The sequence below is a fragment of the Salmo salar genome, chromosome 02 (genome assembly GCF_965601325.2).
Source record: "Salmo salar chromosome 02, fSalSal1, whole genome shotgun sequence".
NCBI lineage: Eukaryota > Metazoa > Chordata > Actinopteri > Salmoniformes > Salmonidae > Salmo > Salmo salar.
In genome coordinates this window covers 81,423,061-81,436,129 of record NC_138292.1, presented here as the reverse complement: position 1 = coordinate 81,436,129, position 13,069 = coordinate 81,423,061, and the positions used below count along the sequence as shown (strand labels likewise).

General features: G+C 46.5%; 1 protein-coding gene across 1 annotated transcript; it reads left to right on the top strand.

Annotated features, from left to right (window-relative positions):
* Window positions 1–239: 239 nt before the first annotated feature.
* On the top strand, window positions 240–8,991 carry LOC106593758 (THUMP domain-containing protein 1). Its single transcript, XM_045710621.2, has 6 exons — window positions 240–434; window positions 587–811; window positions 1,132–1,303; window positions 1,916–2,001; window positions 2,178–2,340; window positions 7,294–8,991. Exons 2-6 carry the CDS (start codon window positions 608–610, stop codon window positions 7,725–7,727), a joined length of 1,059 nt encoding a protein of 352 aa, XP_045566577.2. The 5' UTR covers window positions 240–434; window positions 587–607; the 3' UTR covers window positions 7,728–8,991.
* The last annotated feature ends 4,078 nt before the right edge of the window (window positions 8,992–13,069 follow it).

The window sequence follows — 13,069 nt, the reverse complement described above, 5'->3', positions numbered from 1 at the left end:
AGGTTTTGCCGTGCCCTCTTCACGACTGTCTTGGTGTGCTTGGACCATCATCCCTAAGTTTATACGTCCACAGTGCGATCAACGGATTTTACATTTTTGTTGTCAAATTGTCTTTTGTTTAATTTTTATAACAACATTCCACACTTGTTTAGCATTTATAGTCCAACTGTGTCATGATTTCAATATTTTTATTCGTTTGCCTGTTTCAACGGGAACCTTTATTTTGAAGGCGATACGCCAATTCCACTTTTGCTGCTCACAACACTCGCGTGTTTGAATGAACGAAGGAGCCCACGAGTACCTTCAGACTCAACTTGAGAAGTTTACGATAAACATTGACTAGTATTTCTATAACTTAGCAAATTAAACGATACATTGTTAGCATTTAATCCAACGTGTACGGTTACTGATTGAGGTTTAGTACAGTAGCTAAAGTAAGCAATCCCGACTCGTGTCGTTTGTTGTGCTAGCTTGCATGTTAACTAGCTAGCCAATTCTGCTATACTTGCTAGTGACAAATAAGAAACTAGATAGATAACGTTATCCAGGTAAATGTGTTTTTTCTAACAGTTAAACTATTATCCAGGAGTCCTGTATATGATCAAATATGTCCGAAGCACAAGACTTGAGAAAGCGCAGTAAGAAACGCTATGGCGGCGGACACCGGAGTAAGAAGTACAAGGGTTCCCGGGAGCTTGAGGTGGGCATGCAAGGTATTCTCATCACCTGTAATATGAACGAGAGGAAATGCACCGCGGAAGCCTTCAACCTGCTCAACGAATACGCCGATCAACTCTACGGACCTGAGAATGTAAGCAGTACATTTAGCGAGGCCATGTACGAATACGTGAAGAGGTGTTTCCCTTAATTCCTGCCTTGAAGTCATCACTGGTGAAAAGCCGATAACTGTCCAATCATGTCAATCAAATCAGGGATTAACTGAACGTACATAGGAGTAGGAGAAAGGAGTCATTTCTGAAGTAACTGCGCCAACTTTACGAAATGTTGAAGTGTGAATTGTTAGTAGATATTATTTGTACTGTACATCTTTATTGGTAGTTATCGTTGTTAATAGTTATAAATCTGTCTTTTTGTTTAAAGTAACTTCTCTAAACTCTCCTGACAACCCAGTTTAAGGAACCCGAGGAGAGCAGTAGTGAGGAAGAGGAGGATGAAGATGTGGAGGCAGCTCTGAAGAAGGAGGTGAAGCAGCTCAAAGCATCGTCAGGGAAACGGGAGCGGCGCTTCCAGGCTATGGACAGTGGAGCCAACAACGTCATCTTCATCAAGACGAAGAACCTCGGTGAGGAAGAGTTTGACAGACAGCATCCCAGCTCCTTAGACAGAGATGAAGCATGTCTCAAGACTCCCAGTATATATTTATATATTTTTTAATTGATCCTTTATTTAACTAGGCAAGTCAGTTAAGAAAAAATTCTTATTTACAATGACGGCCTACACCGGCTAAACCCGGATGACGCTGGGCCAATTGTGCGCCGCCCTATGGGACTCCCAATCACGGCCGGTTGTGATACAGCCTGCATTCGAACCAGGGTGTCTGTAGTGTCACCTCTAGCACTGAGATGCAGTGCCTTAGACCGCTGCGCCACTTGGGAGCCCACTACTTTGAACCAGCACCCTGAGTGGAGAGTGAGACCACTCATTTAGTAGACACTTTTATCATAGTTCTTTGGAATGATTTGTGCCGTCATGCCACTACTTGGCACGACAAGGAACTGACATGACAGCAGAAACAGATCTGGGACCAGGCTAGGTTTTATCCTTAGTTCATTAAAGAACTGCCAACAGTGACAATTACACCTATTCAGAAGTCCTCAAAATAGTCTGTTTGGTTTATAACTAACTAGTCTTTTTATTCTCCCCATCCCCCCTCTCTTGCTCTGTCTCTCTCCAGACCCTGATAAGCTGGTGCATCACATCCTGTCAGACCTCCACATCACCAAGAAGAACAAGTCACGAGTCATCCTCAGAATGCTGCCGGTGAGCACATGTAATGTCATGTGGCTGAGTATCAGGTGGCATGGAGGTTTCCTGACCGTCCAACCAGAAGAGAGAGGGAGAGACTAGCTGGAAGAATTTCTCTTTTTGGGAATGTGTGTTTTTTTTGGTGGGGGGGGGGGGGTTCCTTGTGGTTCTGATGGTTCTGTGTGTTCTAGGTGAGTGGAACGTGCAAGGCGTTCCAGGAGGACATGGATAAGTTCCTGAGTGTGTTCTTAGAGCCGTGGTTTAAAGCCCCCAACCAGGGCAGCTACCAGATTGCCTTCAAGGCCCGGAACAGCTCCCACAACAAGAGGGATGACATCATCAAGGCCCTGGCAGGTAGGCTACATGGACACAGTACTGGCAAACATCTCTAGATACAGTGTGTTCAGAGACGAGAGAATAACCCAGAATCAAATCACATTTTATTGATCACATGCACCGAATACAGCTGGTGTACATTGAAATGCTTGCTAACGAACCTTTCTCAACGATGCAGAGTTTAAAAATATAATGGTAACTAACACGAGGAATACAATAAAATACACAATAATTAAGCTATATACAGGGAGTACCAGTACCAGATCAATGTGGAGCTATATACAGGGAGTACCAGTATCAGATCAATGTGGAGCTATATACAGGGAGTACCAGTAGCAGATCAATGTGGAGCTATATACAGGGAGAACCAGTACCAGATCAATGTGGAGCTATATACTGGGAGAACCAGTACCAGATCAATGTGGAGCTATATACAGGGAATACCAGTACCAGATCAATGTGCAGAGGTACAAGGTATTTGAGGTAGACATGTACATGAAGGCAGGGTAAAGTGACTAGTCATCAGGATAGATAATAATAAGGTATTTGAGGTAGTTATGTACATGAAGGCAGGGTAAAGTGACTAGACATCAGGATAGATAATAATAAGGTATTTGAGGTAGATATGTACATGAAGGCAGGGTAAAGTGACTAGGCATCAGGATAGATAATAAGGTATTTGAGGTAGATATGTACATGAAGGCAGGGTAAAGTGACTAGACATCAGGATAGATAATAATAAGGTATTTGAGGTAGATATGTACATGAAGGCAGGGTAAAGTGACTAGACATCAGGATAGATAATAAGGTATTTGAGGTAGATATGTACATGAAGGCAGGGTAAAGTGACTAGACATCAGGATAGATAATAATAAGGTATTTGAGGTAGATATGTACATGAAGGCAGGGTAAAGTGACTAGACATCAGGATAGATAATAATAAGGTATTTGAGGTAGATATGTACATGAAGGCAGGGTAAAGTGACTAGGCATCAGGATAGATAATAAGGTATTTGAGGTAGATATGTACATGAAGGCAGGGTAAAGTGACTAGACATCAGGATAGATAATAATAAGGTATTTGAGGTAGATATGTACATGAAGGCAGGGTAAAGTGACTAGACATCAGGATAGATAATAAGGTATTTGAGGTAGATATGTACATGAAGGCAGGGTAAAGTGACTAGACATCAGGATAGATAATAATAAGGTATTTGAGGTAGATATGTACATGAAGGCAGGGTAAAGTGACTAGACATCAGGATAGATAATAATAAGGTATTTGAGGTAGATATGTACATGAAGGCAGGGTAAAGTGACTAGGCATCAGGATAGATAATAATACAAGTAAAATAAAGAACAGAGTAGCAGCAGCAAATGATGTGTGTGTGTGTGTGTGTGTGTGTAAAGTCTAGTGAGTGTGCGATCAGTGCAAGATAGTTCGGATTCCATTAATTGACTATTTAAGCAGTCTGGCTATTTAAGCAGTCTGGCTATTTAAGCAGTCTGGCTATTTAAGCAGTCTGGCTATTTAAGCAGTCTGGCTATTTAAGCAGTCTGGCTATTTAAGCAGTCTGGCTATTTAAGCAGTCTGGCTATTTAAGCAGTCTGGCTATTTAAGCAGTCTGGCTATTTAGCAGTCTTTTAGCTTGGGGATAGAAGCTGTCTCGGAGCCTGTTCCAAGAGCCGATGCTCCGGTACCGTTTGCCAGACTGATATAGAGGTCCTGGATGGCAGGGAGCTCGGCCCCAGTAACATACTGGACTGACCGCAACACTGTAGCGCTTTGCGGTCAATGACAGTGCATTTGCCACACCAAGTGGTGATGCAGCCAGACAAGATGCTGTGGATGGTGCAGCTGTAGCTCTCGACCCGCTCCACTACAGCCCTGTTGATGTGGATGGTTCTCCTGTAGTCCACTACAGCCCTGTTGATGTGAATGGTTCTCCTGTAGTCCACTACAGTCCTGTTGATGTGAATGGTTCTCCTGTAGTCCACTACAGTCCTGTTGATGTGGATGGGGGCGGTGCTCTCCCCTCGTTCTCCTGTAGTCCACTACAGCCCTGTTGATGTGGATGGGGGCGGTGCTCTCCCCTCGTTCTCCTGTAGTCCACTACAGCCCTGTTGATGTGAATGGTTCTCCTGTAGTCCACTACAGCCCTGTTGATGTGGATGGTTCTCCTGTAGTCCACTACAGCCCTGTTGATGTGAATGGTTCTCCTGTAGTCCACTACAGTCCTGTTGATGTGAATGGTTCTCCTGTAGTCCACTACAGCCCTGTTGATGTGAATGGTTCTCCTGTAGTCCACTACAGTCCTGTTGATGTGAATGGTTCTCCTGTAGTCCACTACAGTCCTGTTGATGTGGATGGGGGCGGTGCTCTCCCCTCGTTCTCCTGTAGTCCACTACAGCCCTGTTGATGTGGATGGTGCTCTCCCCTCGTTCTCCTGTAGTCCACTACAGCCCTGTTGATGTGGATGGTGCTCTCCCCTCGTTCTCCTGTAGTCCACTACAGTCCTGTTGATGTGGATGGGGGCGGTGCTCTCCCCTCGTTCTCCTGTAGTCCACTACAGTCCTGTTGATGTGGATGGGGGCGGTGCTCTCCCCTCGTTCTCCTGTAGTCCACTACAGCCCTGTTGATGTGGATGGTGCTCTCCCCTCGTTCTCCTGTAGTCCACTACAGTCCTGTTGATGTGAATGGTTCTCCTGTAGTCCACTACAGTCCTGTTGATGTGGATGGGGACGGTGCTCTCCCCTCGTTCTCCTGTAGTCCACTACAGTCCTGTTGATGTGGATGGGGGCGGTGCTCTCCCCTCGTTCTCCTGTAGTCCACTACAGCCCTGTTGATGTGGACGGTGCTCTCCCCTCGTTCTCCTGTAGTCCACTACAGTCCTGTTGATGTGGATGGGGGCGGTGCTCTCCCCTCGTTCTCCTGTAGTCCACTACAGTCCTGTTGATGTGGATGGGGGCGGTGCTCTCCCCTCGTTCTCCTGTAGTCCACTACAGTCCTGTTGATGTGGATGGGGGCGGTGCTCTCCCCTCGTTCTCCTGTAGTCCACTACAGCCCTGTTGATGTGGATGGGGGCGGTGCTCTCCCCTCGTTCTCCTGTAGTCCACTACAGTCCTGTTGATGTGGATGGGGGCGGTGCTCTCCCCTCGTTCTCCTGTAGTCCACTACAGCCCTGTTGATGTGGATGGGGGCGGTGCTCTCCCCTCGTTCTCCTGTAGTCCACTACAGTCCTGTTGATGTGGATGGGGGCGGTGCTCTCCCCTCGTTCTCCTGTAGTCCACTACAGTCCTGTTGATGTGGATGGGGGCGGTGCTCTCCCCTCGTTCTCCTGTAGTCCACTACAGCCCTGTTGATGTGGATGGGGACGGTGCTCTCCCCTCGTTCTCCTGTAGTCCACTACAGTCCTGTTGATGTGGATGGGGACGGTGCTCTCCCCTCATTCTCCTGTAGTCCACCATCAGCTCCTTGGTCTTACCGACATTGACTGAGAGGTTGTTGTTGTCGTGGCAACACATTGCCAAGTCTCTGACCTCCCTGTAGGCTGACTCATCGGTGTCGGTGATCAGGCATACCAAGCGTCGTGTCGTCGGGTAAATTTGATGGTGGTGTTGGAGTCCTGCGCGGCCACACGGTCGTGGGTGAATAGGGAGTACAGGAGGGGACTAAGCATACACCCCTGAGAGGCCCACGTGTTGAGGGTCAGCGTGGCGGAAGTGTGCCTACCCTCACGACCTGGGTGCGGCCCGTCAGGAAGTCCAGGAACCAGTTGCAGAGGGAGAGTTTCAGTCCCAGGGTCCCCAGTTCTATGATGAGCTTGGAGGGATCTTTGGTGTTATTTCTCTTGTTCAGGTGGGAGAGGGCAGTGTGCATTTCAGATTGCGTCATCTGTGAATCTGTTGGGGTGGTATGCAATTTGGAGTAGGTGCAGGGTTTCTAGGACAATGGTGTTGATGTGAGTCATAACCAGCCTTTCAAAGCACTTCATAATAACAGATGTGAGTGCTACAGGACGATAGTCATTTACGCAGGTTACCTTGGGGCTCTTGGGAACAGGGACAATGGTGGTCAGTTTGAAACATGTTGTGATTACAGACTGGGACAAGGAGAGATTGAAAATGCCCTTGAAGACACTTGCCAGCAGGTCTGTGCATGCTTTGAAAAACTTGGTATTCCGTCTGGCCCGGCAGCCTTGCTAGTTTTAACCTGTTTAAAAGTTTTACTTACGTTGGCCATGGAGAGTGAGATCAGAGTCATCCTTAACAATAGGTGCTTTCATACAAGACTCAGTGTTGTATTCCTCAAAGCGAGCATAAAAGGCATTTAGCTCATATGGGAGTTCTACATCGCTGGGCAACTCATGGCTGGGTTTCCCTTTGTAAAACGTTATCGTCTGCAAGCCCTGCCACATACGATGAGCATCGGAGGCGGCGTACTAGGATTCCTCCTATATTGTCCTTCTGCATGTTTGATGTCGTAGCTTTCTTGTGTGTGTCCATGTCCCGTTCCTTATAAGTGGTAACTCTAGCCTTTAGCCCAGCGTGGATAGCCCCTTCAGCCCTGCCTGTAATCCATGGTTTTTAGTTTGGATACATTCTTATAGGCACTGTATGCACTTATTGAGGAAGCTCATGACTGTTGTGGATGAATCCCGGAACATATCCCAGTCTGTACTAGCAAAACAGTCTTGTAGCCTCATGTCTGCTTGGTCCGACCACTTCCATCCTAGATGTTTCAGTATATCTCATCGGACCAGTTTCCCCAGACACAGATTAAGCCTAGGCCTGGACTGAGACGCATGCTGGATAGAGATTACATGCAGGAAACTGTCTCTATATGTTCCTAGTGTGTTCATATCTCACACACCTGTCCTCTGTCCATGGGACAACCCCTGTGTGTGTACTGTGCTCTCTCATATAACCTCTGTACCTGGCCACTCTCATTATGTTTATGTCCCCCTGCAGGCCTGGTGGGGAAGATGAATCCTAAAAACAAGGTTGACCTGACCACCCCTGAGCTCACCATCATCGTCGAGGTCATCAAGAGTGTGTGCTGCGTCAGCGTCGTCAGGGACTACACTCTCTACAGGAAGTACAACCTGCAGGAGGTCGCCAAGGAGGAGGGGCCTAAAGACGTGAAACAGGAAGAGGTCACCACAAACCAGGAAGAGATAAAGTCGAACCAGGAAGAGAAGGATGGGAAACAGGAAGAGATCAAGTCGAACCAGGAAGAGAAGGATGGAAAGCAGGGAGATGGCAAGTCGAACCAGGAAGAGAAGGATGTGAAACAGGAAGAGATCAAGTCGAACCAGGAAGAGAAAGATGGAAAGCAGGAAGAGGGAAAGGATGCCCCAAAAACAGACAAGGAAGGAAAGGGGGATGAAGAGGAGGAGAAGTAGATCCATGTACCAGGAGGGGGAGAAGAAGAGGAAGGGGAATGAGGGAGGAAGTGAAATGGGACTGATAAACAACTAAGGCATCTCACAGTGCAGGTGATGCAGTCAATGTGTTTTAGATAGCTTTACTGTAGAACAGGTCCTATTCCTATTGTCCATTCCAAATGGGACCCTAATCCCTACATAGTGCACTACTTTTGACCTGAGGCCTATGGGTCCCGGTCAAAAGTAGTGCACTATAAAGGGAATAGGGTGCCATTTGGGACATAACCCGTATGTTATTTTTTTCCTTGTACCTCCAGCTGTATGGTGCATAGTTAACTAGTACCAGGGTTGGGGTCAATTCCCTTTTCAATTCCAGTCAACTCAGAAAGTACACTGAAATTCCATTTCTCTTCGATGTGTTTTCAATTAGGAACCTTTTGGAATTTGGGTTACTTTCTGAATTGACCCCAACCCTGACTACGACAAAATCCTTTGGTCCTCCATTTTGTATTGTCTCCAACATGTCCTCCATTTTGTATTGTCTCCAACATGTCCTCCTCATCACTGACAGTCCATTGGTCTCCTCTCCATCACCGAGCACTCACTGGAAGCTGATGGGTACATTTTTTAATTTCATTAGATTTTTAAAAAGATTAACTTTTATTTTTTAACATAAAAGGTGTCATACATTGTTTTCGAATATATATTTGTTGGTTTTCCAGAAATCCTGGTTGTAGGGTTCCAAGTTTCCTGCGTATTCCCTCTTTATTCAGGAAATCCTACATCTGGGATTTCTGGAAAACCAGGGAATTCATTGAAAGTTCACAGAATTTTTCAACCCTAGTCAGCTGACAGTCTTTCCTCTGTAAATGAAAGTTAGAAGAATCTCTAGTCTTCTAAGTTGACCCAGTTCTTACAGGGCTGGTTTCCTGGACCCAGATGAAGCATAGTCATGGACTAAAACACTTTTTTTCATTGAGAATCTCCATTGAAAGTGCTTCTTTGTCCAGGGGCCGTTATCTATCATGTGTCTCAGAGTAGGAGTGCTGATCTAGGATCAGGTCCCCCTGTCCATATAATTGTATTTGTTATAATCTTAAAGACTGATCCTAGATCAGCTCTGAGACCATTGATACGGCCCCAGGAATGTAGCCCTGATCTGAGTGCAGGACTCTCATATACTGTCTGATAATGGAGGTATACTGTAATATACCTTTTTGTTTTGTAGAACAGAGTAACTTCCCAAAAAAACTGCTCCTTGAAATAAAGTGTGATTTTTTTATTTTTTTTTGGTGTGTTTTTATATTCTCATTCTCCCTCCACTTTGTTTTCAAAGTAACTCACTAGCTCGGTTTCCATCTAACTGATGAGAGATTTTCAATATGAATATTGTAAAATCAGCATAAAAATAATATGCAAATTTTCCCACGAGAGAGATGTTTCCATCAAACTGACTTGTTGCAGATAAAAGGCTGTGTGATGACGTAGGGCACATAGAATATTTTTTTTTAGTGTTAAATTCCCACGTAGCGAATAAATCTGTTTCCATTGCATTTTCAACTCTCACAAGACATGTTGCGTTGTATAGCGAGTGATGAGATTTATGTACTAAAGAGAGAAATCATTTTTATTTGTCAAAAGGCAGCCAATCATGTCAACAGAATAAGACCCTCAATATTTATTGTAAAGGAGCATCACTTTTCACCACCCTGTGAAGTTCATATCTTATTTCATCTGGAGGCTAATAAACTGCTTTACCGACGAGTCGTAGGGGAGGACCACTCACCATGTCATCGCGTGACTCCAGGGTTACTTCCATATGATGGGTATTATATCAATATCTGTACGTAAAAGCCTTTTCACTGACACAAGAAGATCCCACCTTGTCCGGCGTATTTAGTTTTGTCGACATTTTGAAAGTTTACCGAAAACACATTTTTGTTTCTGTCAGGCTTGTCATGAGATTTTGACTTAACTCAGATAACAAATAATAATTAAAAGTTGGGTGGAAACCTGCTTCTACACCTGCATTGCTTGCTGTTTGGGGTTTTAGGCTGGGTTTCTGTACAGCACTTTGAGATATCAGCTGATGTAGGAAGGGCTATATAAATACATTTGATTTGATTTGACTTATTCCAATTTCATTTTGATGTTTGCCATTACTGCTCTGTAACACAAGGTGGCGTTGTATTGCACTGTAAACCCAGCCAGTAGCACAGGTGACCAAATCCTCTCCATATGGAGAGCTACTGACAGAGCAGGCTTTTGTTCCAGACCTATTTTAATTTTTTTACCCCATTTGTTTTAGTAGTTACGGTCTTGTCCCATCGCTGCAACTCCCGCACGGCGAAGGTCGAGAGCTGTGCGTCCTCTGAAACAACCCAGTCAATCCGCACTGCTTATTGACAAAATGGCAGCTTAACCCGGAAGCCAGCCGCACCAATGTGTCGGAGGAAACACCGTAACCTGGCAACCGTGTCAGCGTGCACTGCACCCAGCCCGCCACAGGAGTCACTGGAGCGCGATGGGACAAGGACATCCCGGCCAGCCAAATCCTCCCATAACCCGGACGACTCTGGGCCAATTGTGCGCCGCCTCATGGGTCTCCCGGTCGCGGCCGGCTGCGACAGACCCTGGACTCGAACCAGGATCTCTAGTGGCATAGCTAGAGACCACTGTACCACTCGGGAGGCCCTGCTCCAGACCTATTTTACACAACACACCTGGTTCAGCTTATCAAGGTTCTGAGTATCAGCTGATTAGTGAAATCAGGTGTCACAGTAAGGCTGGAACAAAACCTTGCCTCTGGTGCGTATCTCTGGCCACTCCGACTCCTGGGTCCAATTCATTAGAGGCACACCGTAGCGAAACATTTTGCAACGGGGAAAGCGAGTATTATTGGGCTAGTGCAGGTAGTCCCTCCCTGTTTTTATACCTGTTATTGACCAAAATAACTTTTCACTGCAAAACAACTGAAGATGGCCAGGTTCAGTACATCAGCCATCGGTCTCTTCATAACTCTCCTTAATGAGCAGGTTAGGATCATTGTCTGAACACTCACCATCTCAGGAGTGTTAGAATGCTTCCCTAATGGCACCGTATTCCCTATATACTGCCCTACTTTAGACTAGAGCCCTATTCCCTACATAGAGCCCTACTTTTGACCAGAGCCCTATTCCCTATATACTGCCCTACTTTAGACCAGAGCCCTATTCCCTATATAGTGCCCTACTTTAGACCAGAGCCCTATTCCCTATATACTGCCCTACTTTGGACCAGAGCCCTATTCCCTATATAGTGCCCTACTTTGGACCAGGGTGCATAGGATAGGGAATAGAGTGCTACTTGAGTGTAATTTGAGCAACAACTCATTGACTTCCATTATGGATCTGTAGGCAGAGTGAAATGACTGTAAGACAGACAGACAGAGACAGGGGGGATGGCTTGTACTAATTGGCTCATAGACTTCCAGTGATATTGACAGACAAACGGATAGGAGAGACAGGTTGTCAATGTGGAGACAGAGGCTTCCATTAGAATAGAACAGAATATTTTCATATTGAATTCTGTCTTCCATTTAGGAGGAGCTGCGCTTAGGAACAGCTGACTCATTTCTAGAGCTAATTTAGAACACCTCTCTCTCTCCCCCCTCTCTTTCTCTGCCTCCCGCCCTGTCTCCCTCTCTCTCCCTCCCCCCTCTCTCTCTCTCCTGCCCTGTCTCCCTCTCTCTCCCTCCCCCTCTCTCTCTCTCCCACCCTGTCTCTCTCTCTCTCTCCCCCCTCTCTTTCTCTGCCTCCCGCCCTGTCTCCCTCTCTTTCCCTCCCCCCTCTCTCTCTCTCCCACCCTGTCTCTCTCCCTCTCTCTCCCCCCCCTCTCTTTCTCTGCCTCCCGCCCTGTCTCCCTCTCTCTCCCTCCCCCCTCTCTCTCTCTCCCACCCTGTCTCTCTCCCTCTCTCTCTCCCCCCCCCCCTCTCATTTGTATGCCATATTGACCTCTCTCACACACACATCTCCCCAAAGTGGCAGTTTTCACTCTCCCTTATTAAAGCTAATTACCTGGGCAGGGAGTGTTTCTAGCGACCCCGTCGATCGTTAGTCCCGACAGCCGGTGCGTTCCGTTCCTCCTCGTTGGAAAATTAGCTGCTACCGGCTCGTCTCAAGCGCCCCGGTTTGACATTTTACTGGACAAGGTGAGAATCTCAACAGCGCCCGAGTAGAGGATGATTGGAGCGCGTTTTAAAGCCTAGAAATACAACGGCCATTAAAATTATACCCCATTAGATATCTAATGTCATAATGACCAATTTACAGAATATGAGTCATCGGAATACGGTCTGCCTGTTAGTCTATCCTGACCTGCACCTGATGGGAATGAATTAACCAGTTAATACTGTTAGAATAATATGGTAAATAGGTCACATAAAATGATTCCTCCATCAGGCTACAGGGGACAAACATTGTCGCCATTTGAAGCGGTTAAAGCCTACAATATTATCCATGAATTCAGTTTGTACTTGGTCGTCTCTTAAGAAAACTCACAGGAGTCTCACACACCCTCTTCCTGTCTCTGTTGTTTTAATTGGCCCTCTGGTCCTGTCTAATTGCTCTGTGTTTCTCTGTGGGACCTGAGCCCCCTGCCACTCAGACCTGAGACTCACACACCAGTCACTCAGGATTGTCCGAAACCCCTCTCGTTTGAGTGGAAAGGTCAGAGGCCCCGGAAACAATGGAACATACAGTACACACACACACACACACACTCATGTGCACGTTGTCCCTGAGGACATGGGGATTATCAGCCACTAGCGTAGCCCTATGCCTGTGTTCCAAACGGGACCTTATTCCCTATATAGAGCCCTCTGGGCCCTGCTCGTAGCCCTATGCCTGTGTTCCAAATGGGACCTTATTCCCTATGTAGAGCTCTCTGGGCCCTGCTCGTAGCCCTATGGCTGTGTTCCAAATGGGACCTTATTCCCTATGTAGAGCTCTCTGGGCCCTGCTCGTAGCCCTATGGCTGTGTTCCAAATGGGACCTTATTCCCTATGTAGAGCTCTCTGGGCCCTGCTTGTAGCCCTATGGCTGTGTTCCAAATGGGACCTTATTCCCTATGTAGAGCCCTCTGGGCACTGCTCGTAGCCCTATGGCTGTGTTCCAAATGGGACCTTATTCCCTATCTAGAGCCCTCTGGGCCCTGCTCGTAGCCCTATGGCTGTGTTCCAAATGAGACCTTATTCCCTATGTGGAGCCCTCTGGGCCCTACTCAATAGTAGTGCACTACCTAGGCTATAGTGTTGCCATTTGAGAAGCAAGCCATATCTGACCTTCACCGTCAGATGCAAACTTATCTGTCTCCTGGGCCTC

Bases quoted from the DNA above. Each gene is read 5' to 3' on its own strand.
- LOC106593758 (XM_045710621.2), top strand. From the start codon at position 608: ATGTCCGAAGCACAAGACTTGAGAAAGCGCAGTAAGAAACGCTATGGC. The intron at 812-1,131 runs GTAAGCAGTACA...CTGACAACCCAG, and splicing joins AACTCTACGGACCTGAGAAT to TTTAAGGAACCCGAGGAGAG. The intron at 2,341-7,293 runs GTAGGCTACATG...GTCCCCCTGCAG, and splicing joins CATCATCAAGGCCCTGGCAG to GCCTGGTGGGGAAGATGAAT.